General features: G+C 43.7%; 2 protein-coding genes across 2 annotated transcripts; both read right to left on the reverse strand.

Annotated features, from left to right (window-relative positions):
- Positions 1–279: 279 nt before the first annotated feature.
- On the reverse strand, positions 280–7,846 carry cpeb1b (cytoplasmic polyadenylation element binding protein 1b; the record flags this gene model as incomplete). The annotated part of the gene is made up of 12 exons (XM_084476372.1): positions 280–390; positions 591–671; positions 754–848; positions 2,052–2,250; positions 2,404–2,540; positions 2,880–2,984; positions 3,443–3,556; positions 3,826–4,081; positions 4,294–4,523; positions 5,688–5,930; positions 7,412–7,580; positions 7,832–7,846. 12 exons carry the CDS (start codon positions 7,844–7,846, stop codon positions 280–282), a joined length of 1,755 nt encoding a protein of 584 aa, XP_084332498.1.
- A 2,104-nt stretch (positions 7,847–9,950) lies between these two features.
- On the reverse strand, positions 9,951–17,157 carry LOC311356675 (RNA-binding protein, mRNA-processing factor 2a). The gene is made up of 8 exons (XM_084476486.1): positions 16,744–17,157; positions 15,635–15,712; positions 14,623–14,661; positions 14,364–14,426; positions 13,276–13,426; positions 12,512–12,660; positions 11,177–11,250; positions 9,951–11,011 (listed from the first exon to the last, which is right to left on the reverse strand). Exons 1-7 carry the CDS (start codon positions 16,984–16,986, stop codon positions 11,185–11,187), a joined length of 789 nt encoding a protein of 262 aa, XP_084332612.1. The 5' UTR covers positions 16,987–17,157; the 3' UTR covers positions 9,951–11,011; positions 11,177–11,184.
- Positions 17,158–17,895: the final 738 nt, after the last annotated feature.

Below are 17,895 nucleotides of genomic sequence, written 5' to 3' on the forward strand. Positions count from 1 at the left end.
TGAACCCTGGGCTGGTTCCCATTTTCTGTCTGGCCACAAGTCTGGGAAACTGCATAAGAGTGAAGGTCACTGTGCAACTGTGAACAAGTAAACAGCAAAAATGTAGCAAGTGCAATAGTGAACATTTCCAGTGTTTTCCCCCAGTGCCTGGTGGGAGTGCCGCGGTGCCCTCACAGCGTGAAGGGGTCTGGCACTCGTGCTCTGCTCGGCAGGCAGCTTCACCCTTGGTGCGGGGCCGCGACTCTGGGCCCCCCCTCTGCACTCGTCGGGCCGTACAGTCTAGCTAGAGTCCCTGTTCTTCTGGTTTCGCATTAGGGGCCGGTGGTTGCTCAGGATGTCCATGGAGTGCTGCCAGTGCCAGCAGGCACGACAGTAGTACTTGAAGCAGGCCTACATACAACCGACACACGAGGATAAGGGATGAGCAATGTTTCAACAATGCGGCAAGAGACATTAGGTGTCCCGTAACACTGATAATGGCGTTCTAGTAAACACTAGTAGCCTGATGAGGTCCGAAGTTTAACCTACTACCAATGCCCTGGTAGATAAAAGTATAAATTTCATTATAATGAAGATTCATTCTCACTGACCTGGTCTCTGCAGAAGAAGGGGCCAGCCTGGCGACTGCACACCTGGCACATAGAGTCTTCCAGGTAGGGGTCGATCTGGACCTGGCCAAGACACAACAGCAGCAATGATAGAGTACAAGTTCAAATTGCTTCCCTGCACAACAGTTGAAAGATTCCAGCTTACCTTCTTGGTGAATTTGGGTGTTTTTATTTCAACAAATGCAGCGCATACAGCTTTGAGATAACTGCGTTGGTTGTTAAATGTGACACGCCCAGAGCCTGTCGAAGAGTTGTGGGGTTCAAATTAAACAGTTTTGTGACGTGGACAATAAGCACATTATACACTTGTTGCACACATTAGACCAGCCATGAAGATTTATACAATTAAAATTATACTCAGGGCTCCAGAGTGCGACCAAAATATTTAAGGGTGCGACTAATATTTTTTCTAGGTCGCACTGGTGCACCTGACGATACCCGGGTGAAAACATAAATTCCCTTCACAATCGCATCATCTCTGTGTTCTCCTGTGACCAAACTCACTCATGGTAGGATCATATCGTGATCGTCTAAAACCAATAAGTGAACGAGCTTGGTCGGGTCTTTGCCTCTGATTGGCTGTGGTCCTGTTCAGTGCTTGTGTTTAAAAATTGTGAGTGACCGCAGTGCCAGAGTAACTGAAACTGAGCAGAAAATAAACACGTTCATTAAATAAAAAATAACTATGCCTACTGTTCCAACCAGCCCTACTACTGAGAGTCTGGACCCCACGGCACGCACAAACATCCAATAAAGGGCAGGCGTGTTACACAACCAACGTCCCGTCAATCTGTACCCTATACATTTTGAAACATGGGATCCGTCTTCCATCTCCTCTCCCTCTACCGCTGTCAACCAAAGATCTCCATCATCTGTATTGTCAATCATCTTGGCCCCATTCATTGTGACCCGCCCCATTCAGAACTTTTAGTTGTGCATTTTTCTTCAGATGATTTTATGACGCGTCAAATCATCGGAAGTGTATCGGTAAAAATATGTACTTGTTAATTTGGAGATAGTATATTCAATCGCAGCAAAAATCACCTATAAATATACAACGAAAGTGTTGGAGCACAATGTTGTTTTAGGGGTGAATTACCCTGCACAAGCCCTTTTATTTGGAACTGTTTTATTTCGCTTAATGTTTTAAATGTTCAATTTCAGCTCAGTGAAGCACTTTATTATATATATATATATAAATAATTGTGCTTCAAATAAAGACAAGCATTTCTCTACACCTTATTCTTGTTTAAAAATCAATTCACATTATATGAATATAAGTTATGGAGAGCGATAAAAAGGTGACGCAATGAAAAATTTGGGTGCACCAGTGCAACCAATGCAAAAAGTTAGTCTGGAGCCCTGTATACTGGCAGACACCAAGAGGTATTTTTGGCTGAATACAAGTTGTGGGGGGGGGGGGGGGGGGGGGGGTGGCATTACCTATGGGGTACTTATGCTTGTCTGTGTCGATGCCAGCATACATAACCCCGCCGAACAGGTCGTTCATGATGCTGGCGAGGGCCTCTGCGTTCAGCATGCCGTGCAGGGCACCCACAAACACCGTCTTGCTGGGATCCAGGCGCTGGGAGGGGCAGCGCACGTAGTTGCTGTCCGAGATGACCCATGGGATCACTTGTACCTTGAGCCCCAGGAAAGAAGAAAAAAAAAAAAAAAATCGTACCCATTTAAACTCTTAGACAATAGAAACACAATGGGTTACACAGCCAACCAATTGGGTGGCATTGCGTATCCATTTAATGAAGAAGAAAATTACATATGCGCAATAGCTCACATCCTTGCATCGCATCCTGCGGCTGGACATCTTAAAGTAGTACTCCCCGTTGTCCTCGGGCTGGAGCAGGTCCTGGGTGCAGGCCTGGAGAAGGGCCCTCACAGACTTCTCATTCTCAAACACCAGGTAAACGTACCCTGCCGAGGAAAGCGGGGGAGTGTTACGGTGCGAAAGCAAATATGCTGCTTTCGCAAAAGTCAAAAAGGTATTTAGTCCTAGACAATTAATGAGCAGAACAGATTAGAAAGTCTGCACGCCTTCAGTGGTGTTCTAGGGTTCCACATGGGCACAAAGCGAGGCGTTTTCATGCAAATCTGACACTAAATCAGAGCATTATTTTCCACCATTGGCTGGCAAAGGCAAAAAGTTCAGACTCTCAAACTTAACTTTCAAACCATCAGCATGCAGTGTCCTCACCATGGTGCCACCTCTGACCCAGGAAGTAAAAAAACAATAGCCTACCAGCCTGCTGTTACCTTTGGGCATATTACCTTTAGGAGGGCAGCGCGGGTGCTTGCCGTCCTTACCGGGCCACTCCACACTCAGAGGGCCGTAGCCACTGAACGTGTTGATCAAGCCAGCTGATGTGAGAGAGAGTTGGGGGGGGGGGGGGCAGGGGGGGGGGCAGAAGAGTGGGCTTCAATAAGCTAGTTTTTGAGTACGTTAGAATAATAATGGATACAAATAAAAATATATGGTCATAATAGTCCTGACATCAGGTAGTCGTTACATTTACAGATTTGTGTCCATTGCAAATTGAGTCGTGCAATCCATTTAAAAAAAAAAAAAATCAATTCTGGGACCACCGTTTAAAATTAAAATGTTAATATTAGGCATGAATGGAAACAAATTGAGCATGTAGTCATGTTAACGTGACTTACCATAGCAACGTTATTAATTCTAGATGTACAAATAAGCCAAACTAAATTAACATGCCAATAGACCGCATGACCACTCCCTGAATGCATTATTGTTTATACATTTAGTAACTCCTTAGATTACAACTAGAATAAATCCTATGTTCTGGCCAGTGGTTCACCTTCAGTGATGTCCCAGGGCACTCCTCCGAGGAACACCTTGCAGGAGAACAGCGGGTTCTTGTTGTTCCTGGGAGGAAGCTGTCCACTCCAGGTGAACGTGGCCTCATTCACCGCTGACAAGAAAACACTTTTTAAAAAACAAAAAAATTAAGCACAAAGCATTCTTGTTCAGAGAGCCTATAACAAAAAGAAACACCAGCACTTCAGAGACAAGCTATGGTTAACGATGAATCTAGGCAATTTCCCCTTTCTGGCCTAAATTGTGCTCGACGAATTGCTCCTCCCAATGCTGTGACTTTTGTACGGCAAGGAATAACCCTGTCGCGTTAGGCGTCGAGGATGGGTTTCAATGTGGTTCATTTTACGGCTGATCGAAGTTTACCAGCGGCCTGTCTGTGCAGGCGAGCCTCCCGTTCGATGCTGAAGGTCTCGTCAGGCTGGTCCAGCAGATCCAGGCCAGGCCAGAGGGAGCCGGTGGGCCACCGGCGGGACAAGGCCGAGCCGGGACTGGTGCTGGAGGGCGGAGTCAGGGGAGAACAGCTGTCCTGGTGTTCCAGGCGGGTGCTGAGGCGCAGCGGTTCCTTCTGCATGCTGGACATGAGGTAGGGCGGCAGGGGAGGAGAGATCCTCAGCGTGGACTGTGGGGACATGAGGAAAATCATTCTCCTGCACGCCAAGTGGATGCAAATGTTACATTATAAAAAAAGAAAGGTGTCAAGTTCCACCTTTGTTTTTTTTTTTATTGGGACTGGCAGCTTGGTATGACATCGACCTAGTTCCAGAACAAATATCCCTTGGGGGGGGGGGGGGGGAACCATTAAGAAAGACGTGAGGAAAAAGCCGTCCATACCAGCAGGTCACAGACTCGGTCCGAGCCAGAGCTGAAGCCACTGGTCTCGGAGTCTGCAGGGCTGCTTGAACGCGAGTCCAGGAAGGATCGGGAGTCCAGGCGACTGGCTATGCGGGCCATGCCAGGGAACTTGTCCAGGAAGTCTGCAGGCGTACCCATGGCCTCACTGGGATGGTAACCCGGGGGCTTACCCAGGATGTTACCTAGGGGACTGTTGAACATGCCCAGCACTGGGGTGGACAATGACAAAGCATTTACAGACTGGAATAACAATGAGTGACCAAAATCCCCTCCGCTTCCCTGAGAAATAGCACTGCAGAGTTAGCCTACGCATTTTTAGCTGTGAAGGCAGTTGCCACAAATTCCCCTGAAAGAAATCTCAAATTACCATTTCAGACAACATTTGTTTTTGAAACGATACAAATCATGAGCAGTGACAAACTACAATTCAAAACAAAGTTACCATCCACCATCGGTTGGTAACCAAATGCTACCAAACAAACACCAGCAATATTCAGCTGATGGCAGCATTAAATGGGCTGGCCCACTTAACAGACCCGTTTAGGTTTCCCTCTATGTCTTGTTTTTACTTTAGGTAAACTGTTACAACCATAGGCCCAAAAAAAATGGGTCAGGGCAACAAAGGTGCAGCGTAGCTATTAAAAGTGCTGGCATTTTCCTTCAAGCCAAAAGTGCAGGTTGGCATAAGCAAAGACAGCCATTATAATCTAGGAAATTTAGGTAAATACAAGCTGGCTATACAATGAAGAGGTTAACCCCTCATTCAGCATTTAACCAACCACAGAATTATACAACACAAGCTCAACAGGGCACACCTAATAAATACTGAAGATTATGCTAGTGGGTTTATGCTAGTGGGTGTGTATGATACAAAGAAAAAAAAGTTTCAATTTGAATGCTGTGCCAAGTGCCGTAGCTGAATACTTAGGAACATAATCAAAGCAAAAACTGAGTAATGCGCCAGCAAGTAACCGTGGCATTTGAGAAATCTTATCAGTTATGATCCAGCAACTCAATTAGCCTGTTGCCATGTTTTCCCCAAGCCTCCTCCACTGCCAAAGATGCAGCAGAGCAAAACTGCCACATCATCCTCCCCAGCGACGCTGGTGCCAGTTCTCACAGACTGACACGAGGACAACAGCCACATACTTTAAATACTGCTGGCAACATCCGATACCATGAAGACCAATCACAAAGGCAGCTTCTGAGCAAGTCCTTTACAATGGAGGCAGAGAAATGTAACCGTTTCACAAAAGACACACATCCACTTTGGGTTATGCCTTCTTCCAATTCAACCACAAGCCTATACTCACACACACCATCTATGAAACAAGATGGCAAATCAATAGTTACTGTAAAGTTGTGGTACTTGCCAGAGGGTGAGCTGCTGTGGGCCTGTGAAGAAACAGTGGAGTGCGTGTCGGTCTCCTGGCTGCTCCAAGGACGATCCCAGCTGGACAGGCTGAGAGACTGGAGCCCCAGGCCCAGGTCGGAGACAGCCGGGAGGCCCCTTGACGTCGAGGACATGTCCTGGGAGAGAGACATGCCACTTCCACCACCACAGTTGGGGAATAGCATCCTGCTGCCAACTGCAGCCAGCTCTCTGTCTTTCCCGTCTGAGGTTCGGTTCAGAGATAAACACAGCGAGAAACAAGGGTTAAGACATTGAGAGCTGTACGCCGTTCTAGTCTACATTCAAATTAAAAAAAGAGGTCTGCGACAGACGTCTGTGAAGTTGCGTTCGGCTCCCCCCCCCCCCCCTGTGTAAAATGATTTCCTGTTGCGATTTAGTGAAGAGCAGTCCTTCCCGGCTGGTGAAGCCAACCTTCCGCCTCTGTGCCTGGAGAGACTGACCGGCATCTCTGTCTGAATCACTGACCCACCTAGCAGCATGTGACAAGGCTGCTGATGCACTCACACCCCCCTGCTAATGACATCAGCCTCCCACCCATACACACACACGCACGCACGCACGCACACACGCACACACACCTAATTTCCTCTCCTAACTAACGAAAAATATCTGTCTGTCTTTTCTGTTGGCCAGTACAGGCACTGCCGCGCTGGTCGAGCACAGCACATCTCGGAGTCAGCAGTAGAGCACGGCTGCCATGGTGGCTGCTGCTGCTGCTGCTGCCTCCTACAATTTGTCGAGCCCTGCTTCCTGAGTGAGCTGGCAAAAAAAAAAAAAAAAAAAAAAAAGATACGAGTGGGTGGGGGCAGCTTGGCTGAGCTAGTGTAGCTTAGAGAAAGGCTATACAGCAATGACTCAGCAAACTGGTTAAAAAAAGGCTTGTCAAGAAAGGGTAGTTTCAGTGAAGTACACAAACACTGACCATCTGTCAAAATAAAAAAACTCAAAAACTGAATTTTAAAACACATTAGATATTTGCTACTGAGGGAAAACGACACACGCCTCACAGGAGCAGCAGACTGATCAGATGTTGGGCGCTGGTAGAGATTTGCACCACCAGCTCCTCCCATCCCTCTCAGACACTGGACAGCTTCCAGCTGCAAGCTACAGCCCTGATTCAGCATGTCCCACAAGGCCACAGGGACTGTGGCGAGGTAGGACAGCCCAGAAATACAAAAATAAAACTAGAGTGTGTGGTTCAATTTGGAATTGCACCGCCTAACTGACCGCACAGTGTGTCAAAGTTGAGTTCTAATGAGGAAAACGAGTCAAAGGGCATTGTGCAAATTCAGCTTTTGAGTTAGGCAGTCAATTGGTCACATTTACAATCTATAACCTTATCAAACTATGATAGAATTTGAGCACTATTAAGCTCAATTATTGGAATAGGTCTAGCATTTGGAACATTTATCAATTTTAAACAACACTTGACATTAGACTCAATACTGACATTAAAAGAAGGACCCTCTTTATTATTTGCACAAGTTCCTTAAATAAATAGACTGTACAATGCTGCAACATGGCAGACTAATCTATGCGGGATGAATCAGCGGTCGGCAGTTGAGTCGGTGATGCATCAAGTCAGTTTCACATTACACCTTTAACCTCCAGTTGTCTCGTGAGCAACCCAATAAGCTAAAAAAATAAATAAATGCAATCTCCTACACCATAAAACGACTTTACCACACTGGAGGTCTCGCTTCCCCTTGGTGTTTGGTGTTGTGCACACGCCAGTAAAATCGAGAGCATTGCCCAGCATGGTGTTCATTCGGCGGAAGATATCTGCATTGCTGCAAGTGGACAAGGCCGGGGACTCCGGGTCCCAACGTTCATGAGCTCGAGGATCATCTCTCTGAAGGTGAAAGGAAAAAGAAGTTTCACGAGAAACGATTACTTATCATCCAAAGAATAGGAAAACAACCGTAGTTTACAATTATCAAATTGTACATGTTTTAGTTGGTTTCCTGGTGAACAACTTTCTCACAAACTAACGTCATATTTCAGGCGAGCTCAGATGGATAGACCTGGAAACCTACTTGAAGCAAGGCTAATGGTTCAAGAAAATGGCTTTACCAAAACAAACGCGTGCCAAGTAAAACTCACCAGGGAAAACGCCATGATATTGTTAGTCTATTCGATGCTTTACTTCTAGCGTGTAAAATAAGGCATATTTATGAAGTTTTATAGGCTATGCCAGCTAATTAGGCAAAATGTGATGAACGTGTGCTTAACGAATGGCAAGAGCTAGGGGGCAGCCGCGTCGGTGGTGTGTCTAACGTGCCCTTCACATCAAAACCCAATGGTCTTCTAAGGAGTTTCTTTGTTTCATAATTGTGTGACGATGGGCTTCAAATAATTTGCGACTTGTCATCATTTTTATCTAATGCTATATAAATATATGTGTGTGTAAACATATATATATATAACGGTTTTTTAAATTTATTTATTGTAATATGCCACAAGATTATATATTTAAGGACAACTATGTAACTATAATATGCAAGACGGTCACGAGTTTTTTCCATGTTGAACGCGCATGCCTCTCAGAACATACTGGTCATTATTGTCGATAACCGGACTCTATTTGGATATGTTGTAACTTAACCGTATTTTGAACTACCCAGTGATGAAAATGTGCGTTATTATTATACTACTTCAATTAAAAATAAAAATAAAAAACGATTATATAAACCTAACCCCACACAGTCACATCAGTTCAGCTGTCCTCGTGACAGGGAGGACACCATCCCAGCATCCCAGCCCTGCCAAATTTTCAGATGGGTAGCCCTACACATTTCCATGTGTCTCGGCCTAGCGTTCTTGTCACAACTAGGCCTGTAGATGGCGACAATACCCTACATATAAAAACAGCCTCCGCTTCGCACGCTATCTTTTGTCTTTATTGACCCCATTACCGTATTTTTGTGTGCAGCGCTGAATCCCATTTCTCTTGTGAAAGGTAGTCAACAATGGGTGTTACTCTAATTGTTATTCACATTTGAAGTGTCCCATTTTTGGTAGCACAATCCATTCGTCGATACAGTAGTATGGGGGCGGCATTAGCTCAGGAGGTAGTGCGGGTTGGCTGGTAACCGCAAGGTTGCTGGTTCGATCCCCTCACCCTAATTGCTCCTGACGAGCTGGCTGGCGCCCTGACTCTGCCGTCGGTCTGTGAATGTGTGCATGAATGGGTGAATGTTAGTCAACACTGTAAAGCACTTTGGATAAAATATATATATAAATGACCATTTAGCATTAAATAAACCCAATATGACTATATACACTAGGCCTACACAGAGCAGATCACAATTGAAACTAAAACGCAGTCAATTTATTTGGTATACAACCTTATTGTATCAAGTAAGACCATTAAATTGCCAGAGACATTGCCAGAATTAACACACATGCAATATTACCCGTTGTGCTGGATATTGATTTCCTGTCAATTTAAGTTTCCTGTGATCCATTTCAGATGTTTTTGTGATCCCATTTGCCGTAAAGCACACATGGTTGCAGACCTTACTTTTGGCTTGTATAAAGAGGTTTGGCTCTGTAAGAATCTAAATGGTAAATCCTGGGCACTTATTTTATCTGGAATAATAATTTTTATTTTGTGCCACAATCATTTAAAATGTATACTTGTCAGTTTAATAAAAAATTTAAAATTGTATGTGCTGAGTGCAACATTGTAACAATTAGTTCCAACTAATCTGGCCACCACGTAGCTATTCTGTAACCCCTGATGAATGAATACTCATTATGCCTAGTTCAGTGCAGGTAGGTTTATATTTAACTTAAAACATGAATATCAAGAGCTTCTGTAAACAGCCCAACCTGCGTGGAGAGGGGAGCAAGTTATTTTAAAAAGCATGCTTGCATTCACTCAACCATTGTTAAAAACTGAACATGGTCAATTTTTGAATAGTGAACATAGATACACACTGGACCCCATGTACAGTTGACTTCCATGCCACTCCAGCTGGCCCCATTGTGAGAGACCATTTCAATACTCCCTACAGGCCATGCTTGGTTGAGCAGAGCAGCATTAAGGCCTCAGGAGGACTGTTCCGCCTAATGTAAAGCCAAAGTCAGTCATTCATGTAGTAATCAGTAGATTTAAAATTAAAGGCTTCAATTATTTATGTTGACATCCCCCTTCCATAGTTTTAGGTGAATTAGTCTAGAAGATGAGTGCATTAAAAACAAACCCAACTCAATGAAGTAACATGAACGCATTCAATTGCTTGTTTTATTCATAAGATGGTTACTTTTTTCTTCTACATCTTACGCACAGCAGATACCAAGACAAACAAGTTTTAAACCACAAACTGAAATTCCTTCTTCACTTGAATCCTGCATTTCCATATGGTCATCCCTCCACCAAATAAACCCAGCCTTTTTAGTTTGTATTCCAGTTTCACATTCTGAAAGATCAGCATTTTACAGCAATCTCATTGTAGCAGTCAGGGTGGCAAAGGCCACTATCCGAACACTTCCATTGACAGACACTCATTTTCCGTTTAAGCAAATACAATTGCACTTTTTTAAACTACTTCAACAGGATTATAGGAGCAAAAATAACACCAAAAACATCTAAACAACCAACTTAGACAGATTCATTTTTTTAGTTGCTTGAAAAAAAAAAATGCATAAATATATATCACACAAAAAAGTACAATTTCATACTTTCTTTGCTCAAATAATAATAATCAACATTTATATGACTAGGACTGGGACTGTCAGAGAGATGCATTCATAGGGTCCATGCGAGATAAGCCATTTACACAACAGCCTAGCTTTCAAAGAGGCAAGACCAGGGTTCTACAGGGAAAAAAACAAAAAACAATTGTCTAGGCCAAGATAAAGAGGTAACAAACACTAATATTAGGATCCACTGAAACTGTGTTCCAAGTTCATGCAAAAAGACTTAACATGCAATGACTTTACTCTTCTAAACCTCCCCTGCGCCACGAAGACCCATGGAAGGACTTGCTTACAAATTGCAACTTGAACGTTATCAATTTCCTTAGCAAGTTGGACTTGCCTAGCAGTTTTTTTTTTTTCCTGGTTAGATGCTAAGGTAGAGCTTTAGTTTCCAAGAGGATTGATAAGCTTAGAATGTTGACAGCAAGATGGTTTCACCTCCAACGTGCCGAAGACATTGAGGAATTATAAATACTGTATGTTTCTAATGCACATTTGTCCATTAAATAAACCTGATTAAATTAATGAAGCGCTTGGCAAACCTCCTGTAACCTGGATGCAGGTGGGGTTTCCAGAAGCCTGCGGAGGGGAGGGTAAACAGCACAACAATAGATCACATTGTTAATCGACATTCACATCTAAAAACAATCCTTTCTTCAAAATGCATCCTTCTCATTTACAGACCAGAACCTTTGTGTAGATCCCACAGGAGGACAACATGCTCCCAAGACAAACGCTACTCACTTAATATCTTAACAAAACTGTCGGGACTTCCATCCAGGCTGGGAGGTCTCGGAGGGTGTTGGGTACCAGCGCATCTACGGACACAAAGCATTCATGAGCAAAACAAAGACCGCCTTCATACGCCCCGCGGGACCAACACTTAATGAACCCCAACCGGGTGCATTTCTTCAAGCGCCACGATAACATTACATTCATGTACATGTGATGCACCATTATGTAGCAAGTCACCAAACAAAAACAAAAAAAACATTATTCCTGAATACATTTGATTCATAATTTGTATACATCTGACCCAAATCATTGTTCAGACCATGCATCCCAAGAAAAAAAGTGCAAGCCATGGGAATATGGGTCACATAGCTATTGGTTGAAGCCAACGGTCCTGGAGTAATTAACTAACAGCCATGGAAATGAGTTGACACCCTGTTAAACATTTCCCCAGCATCAGTGTTTGTATACCTATGCCTTTTCCACACCGAGTAAGCCCAGTGTGCACTGTAGACTTACCAATTACCTGACAAAGCCGGAGTATTATTTCAAGGTCAAGACAATTGCAGGCACCCGAGCAATTTAGGACCATACAGTACAGAGTGCAATACAGAGTTCCTACTATATGAAACTGAGGGCAAAATCCTAGGGAGTATTCTAGGGATCCATCACCACATTCAAATTATACCCCCCCCCCCCCCCCTCCTCTCAGCTATACAGACTGCAGGTTGGCACCTACAAAAAAAGGCCAGCATGGCTCACCAATTTCTCTTTGCTAATACGTTGCATTCCTCACCACCTCATCTCAGAAAGAATGCTCAAGCAATGGCTGCTGGCTACTGTTTAGTGTAGCGCTCTCTGCATGTTGGAGGAAGTTAGCTCAGCAGTGAACTTTAAATTACTTAATAGGATCATTTTCCCCATTGCTATCGTTACCAAGAGCCTTGCAGCACACTGCAATGCTACCACTGCATTTTGATAGCAATTATCACACAATGGAAAGAAAGTATGCAGTACTTGCACACCCACCCCCCATTATTTTTCCTTTTAAAATTCAAGTTTGACAGATGGTTATTTGCCACAACATAGACCTGAAGTTCAGAATTTGCTACAAAATATATATATGAACTCTTTCATTATGTAACCATTTTATATACCATGAAAAGCTGTTAAAAAAGGCAGAGGTGTCCTGTTATTAAATTAATACACTCTGGGAATATTACTAGACAATAGAAAGGAACTATTCCAAGAAAGCTGTGGTATAATCGGATACAACTATATAACATTGTCTGGTTACAAGCCTGCTCCTTTTTCAGCACACACACACACACACACACACACACACACCTGGGCATGGAGGGCAGCGGCTGCGGCAGCTGCGGCCGGGTAGGTGAAGGCGCCGTGCGGCAAACCGGGCGTCAGCTCTGTGGTGTAGAGGGGGTAGGGGGCCCAGGCGTCTGGCGACGCAGGGATCAGTGCTGCTCCCGTCAGGTCATCTGCTCAGACATGAGGATGGTGGGTGGGTGGAGGGGAGAAGGGGGTCGAACTGGCCTACAGCCATGTCCAGGTGTAGTGTGTAGGGTACATCTAGGATGGAATACTGGAACTAATAGTGCCGTTTCAATGGAAAAAAAAAAAAAAAAAGATGGATTTCACATCCAAGTATGGAGAACTGGCTTCCAGTTCCAGACAGAAAATCATCCACTGGCTACCTTTGATTGCATACCTTGCTTGCTACAGACTCTTTAAGCACCAACAGCCACCATGTGCAGAGACAACACTTCCAACACTAGAGTGCAACGAGATGCCCCAAGCATCCCTTTGAGAGGAATTACGACAAAGGCAGGAAATTCACGGCCAAGCTAAGCATCCCAGATAAAAAAAAAAAACTTCTGTTATGAATAATGATGATAATTTACAGTCTGGAGGGGCATGCATGTGGAGGGTGGGTTAGTTTTAAAGTTGCTCTCTCCTGAACGTCTGCATAAAACCCAACAGTAAAGGAGCAGTAGAACGCGCTACAGGAACGGGAACACGCCAAGGTGAGAGTGCATGAGAGAGAGAGAGAGTGCATGAGAGAGAGCCTATAGCGGTGCAGCCGTAAAACTTACATGGGTCCCGTGCAATGAAGTGTGCTCCTAGAGCAGGGTGGATATTTGTGGGGTTCGGTGTGGCCATCAGCTTATTCTTTGCCATCTTCGTGTTGGCTTTAGCAAACTCTAAGCGCAGGGTCTGGGGGCTTTCGGGGTCAAAACGGATGCCCTGGTGGAGAGATGGGAGGGGGGGTGGGACACAGTATCGTAAGGGAGGTGGGCTGCGTTGGTTTTTGAAGGGGGGCTACATCACTGTTCTCACACAGCAGCTCCTGAGCACGGTTTCAATACTCAATGTATACTTCAGTCTTCATCGCAAAAAAAAAAAAAAAAGAGGACAAATCATTACCACCGAGGTAGTGTGTTAATCTATTAAGAAGACAATTGATAGACTGAAAGATACTCTTGAGTATTGCAACACGCCTGCATCTCGTTTTCTTCAAGAAGGCCGGGCCACTGGGTCGGTGTGATCCAGCTGCACGGACCATGAAGAGCTGGAGATGAGGAGCCGTGACAAGTCCCTGGGGTGCCATCGCTGGTGGGATTTACCCTGCTGGTGATCTGTGCCCTAAGCGTTGTGCCCACATGCAGGTGAGTAGTCTCTTGGTGTGTATGTGTTTGTCTGTGTGACCACTAGTGTGGCTAAAAGAAAAGGTGATGCTCCTTTATGGCTATAGACCAAGAGAAAAGTGTTAGATACTGCAAATGTGGGCGACTGGGGTGACAAAATAAGAGGTTAAACTACAGAAGAAGTGTTCAAATGATGACTACCGGTGTGTCTACACAGTAAAGCAGTGATATTTAAATGAGAAGGGCTATACCAGACTTGGGAAGATGTGTACCAGGGACATAGTAAACTACCGTTAGATTACAGGTCTCTGGTCTCTTTTCCAAAAATGGCCCTGCCATTGAATTATAGAAGACAAAATGGGTTGGCTTTCAGAGATGGTATGGGATTAGTATGTTTGACACCTTTAGTTCATATTCCTTTAAGTTGAAGTCCACATTTCTGAGAAATGTAACAAATGGGGCAGCAAAAGCCCAGCCAAGGAAACGGCATCAATAATGCAGGCCTTTCAACTCCTGTGCGCTTTGTTGACTCTTACATTTAATGCATTTTTTGCAGCTTCAGCTCCAGACCGACTGTCAAAGGTTACAAACCCAACAGGCTGGAAGACAAAAGACAGTAGGTTTAAAACAAATAAAGAAACACAGAGCCAACTGGTAAACACAATATTGGAAAAAAAGTTCTAGGCAGAAAATGTTTCCCCATGTTCTGAACTGGGGATTATTTATTCCTTGTACATCCGCCCAGTGGTGTGTTAAAGGAGATGAGCATTCTGACATTGATTGAAAACCCCTTACCTGTTTGGATGTTAACTTAATCAGTGACCCTTCATAACCCTGTGAAGACGAAAGACAATATATCTTCACTGTTAAGTCACATGCATGAACGCAAGCATAAACCATATGAACCAAACCCTTTAAGAACATAGCTTAAGGCCAAACAATTTATCCCATTGTAAAAATCCTAATTAACGCTTTGGTAAAAATACTGTATACAATGACTATAAGTACAGAAATATGAATAAAAATATGTAGAAATTCTAGCCAAAGTCGTTGACACTCAAAGGGAACAAACAAAGGGAATTTATGAGTGTTGCATATTGGGCACAAAATGCTATCGGGTTTGTAGTAGATTAAGCATGATCTTTGCTTACAGCATGTCTACATTCTTGAGAAATGATTGCACAAAGATTTCCAGACAAAATGATAAGATTTTTGGAGCGGCATAAAATCCTTGGTTTACAGATGAGTATTTAATTGGCCTAGTAAAATCCTTATTTTAGGCATCAGGTTGCAGATAAGTCACAAACCAACAAGGTTTAAGCAAGTCATCCAATTAAAAAATTGGTGTTGTATAGACCCAAAACATGCTCCATTTGTCTACTCAAATCCTTAAGAACAAAATGGATTATTGAAAATCACCCATTTGATTCTGTACCGGTAGTGCAACAAATGAGGGCATGGGAGTGGACAGAGGAAACGGGAACATGAATGTTTCCCTAGCTAGGGGTCACAGGGAGGGATGGTTGGCCAAGGGCTACTCATTTACACATTCCACACGCTCATCCATGTGGATACCACTTCCAATTTAGTCATCAGGTGGGAGGGAAGGCCGTGGAATTGGACGGGTCCGGTCGAACAACACCACAACTATGGGCTCACAATTACGTGACCTCATTAGAATATATGCCGATATCCCAACTGGTTTTAGCAAGATGGGGGGGAGGGGGGATACTTCGGCATACTTCAAAGATGAATGAGAGAATACGGTGAACTCCCCCCACCCCATTATTGGAATCTTCAAACTTACCTTGAATGGTCTAAAAAGAAGGTAAAGTTCCCTTGGTTTGATATCAACTGGTAAGCCACTGACAAAGAGTGTCCGTACCTGTATTTAAAACACAATGAGAAAACCTTTTAATATTAAGGACAAAATAAAAGCACAGGACATTGGATGTAGCCCTTAATAACGTTCTCCTAAAACAAAAAAAAAGGGACACCATATAATATGCTACTTTGAATAATGAAGAGTAAGGGCCATTACATCCCACTCAAGGGGGTGGGGTTGAACACAATGGGCAGCAAGATGAGCAGCGCTGGATAACAGTGCACACATAGCGTGGCACCATTTCCTTCCTACAGACCCTGCAGCCCCAAAACCACGACGGCAACTCAGGTGCAGCAAGCTCTGGTCCCGATGACTCGGCCCATATTTGAAGAACCATTTTGGTTGCGTTGTAATCTGTCCAGCGACTTCCACAAGGCCGCATGACAGGAACAAACCAGCCTACACCGGTCATTTTCTTTCAAAGCCCACACAAATTAATATGGTACGAGGTAGGTAGGCTATCGTAAAAACCTTCTATAAAACCTATTGTGACTCAAGTTAATTTAGGCCAGATAATTGGTCAGGCAGCCATTTCTCCTAAATGCTAGAATTAAAATTTGATAGCTTAGGCCTATGACGGTGTTTGTAGCAAAATAAACAAAACGACGCTCATAATTATATGAGTAGGCCTACGACAATACAAACAGTTAAACATTTTTACTTCTATAAATACTTGCTCACCCCTATAAACCCCTAAAAACAATAAAATAAAAATAGTCAATTTATTTAATCAATCGCCTATATTTATACTTAAACTGTCAGTTTGGTGTCATGGGCATTGGTTCAGTGTCATGATATTTTCGCCCGTCTTCGTAGAAGTTATGGCACATTCGGCGACAAACGTTTCCAAATGGAGGATGCACGCAGCGACCAAGCTTTCACTATGAACCCATCGAGAATGCATTCGGACAATAATAATCCAACTAGGAACTTTTTTTTCTAGCAGACTTCGAAAATGAAACCGATGGTTCACATAAGACAGCGTTATTATAACAGATTGAACGGAAGTTTTTAAAAACAATTTGCCTTACCTCCTCCTCAATAGACACGTTGTTATTCGGCTCCACATCAGCTTTGATACTCATGTTCACAGTGGTTACTTCAGCTGTGCTTGAAGAAATTGTCAAGTTGTTCCTGGTCGAATATTTTCCCCAAGTGCGTTTGTAGTTGCAGAGCAAATCTTGGTGGCGTTTGAACTTCAGGAAAGACGTGCCGAAGTGTGTCCGTGCAGTTGACGACGAGGTATCCAATGATATATTACGAGAGAGAATCATTCATAAAATGAAAACTTAAACTTAAGTGTGAGAAGTGGATATGTGCACTTGTGAGGGTGAAAGAGGGGGGATAAGTGCGCGTCCTGAAGCTCTCCGCAGTGCTCACATCAATGCTGTCGGATTGTGGCGGGGAAACAAGTCCACTTTCTCATTGGAGGCTTCTCCTCCGTCCGTGTCACCGCTGGCTTTCAATTAGCTCATCAATTATGTCTTTGGTCTGGGTGAGCAGTAATCAAGCGCGAGATCCACCTCAGCTGGTATGAGGCCCGCCCCCCCTTCCTCACTTTTGACATCATCGTTCATCGTTTCCTATGGGACCCAGAGAACCAATAGAAATTACTTTCCCAAGCCATTTTTTTTTCCATTTTGAACGTCTTACATATAAAGGCCTGAACCTCTGCAGCAAGTCATTTTTAAAAAGCAATGAGCACATATACAATTAAACAGACCTATGAATTAAAAATACATACTTTAACAAAGAAAACATTGGGCTGACCAGACGAACAGAGGGACCAGAGCAGAGTTGAGACAGGGTTTTTATCCTTTTAGTTAGCGCCTGAACCAGGTGCTCCAAATCCGTACTCTGCTGATGGTAGCCTATACCTTCAAGGACACACAGGGAAAACAATAACTGGTCAACCACATCAGAACGTCAACACTAGACAGGGACCGTCACATATAATACAATAATACACACATTGGGCCTAACAACAGATGAGTATCACATAATCCAACTAGCTTTCGTTTTCATCACGTGTACGGTTAAGCTGGCTATAAACGGACACATTAACATTGTGTTGCATATAGGCTACAAATTTGTCACGACTCCTGACAAATAAATTTTTTTAGCGTTCATCACCCAGCTACTATCTGTACATCGTCGTAGTTTTCCTTAGAAATTAGATTGTT

This window comes from Micromesistius poutassou, assembly GCF_964030765.1.
Source record: "Micromesistius poutassou genome assembly, chromosome: 12".
Lineage (NCBI taxonomy): Eukaryota > Metazoa > Chordata > Actinopteri > Gadiformes > Gadidae > Micromesistius > Micromesistius poutassou.

What these genes read in the sequence shown, in the direction of transcription:
- LOC311356675 (XM_084476486.1), bottom strand. Translation starts at nt 16,986, where the DNA reads ATGATTCTCTCTCGTAATATATCATTGGATACCTCGTCGTCAACTGCA. An exon ending in TTCTTTTTAGACCATTCAAG is followed by an intron (nt 14,662 to 15,634) that starts GTAAGTTTGAAG and finishes TCGTCTTCACAG; the next exon opens with GGTTATGAAGGGTCACTGAT. An exon ending in CTGCAAAAAATGCATTAAAT is followed by an intron (nt 13,427 to 14,363) that starts GTAAGAGTCAAC and finishes TCTCTCCACCAG; the next exon opens with GGCATCCGTTTTGACCCCGA.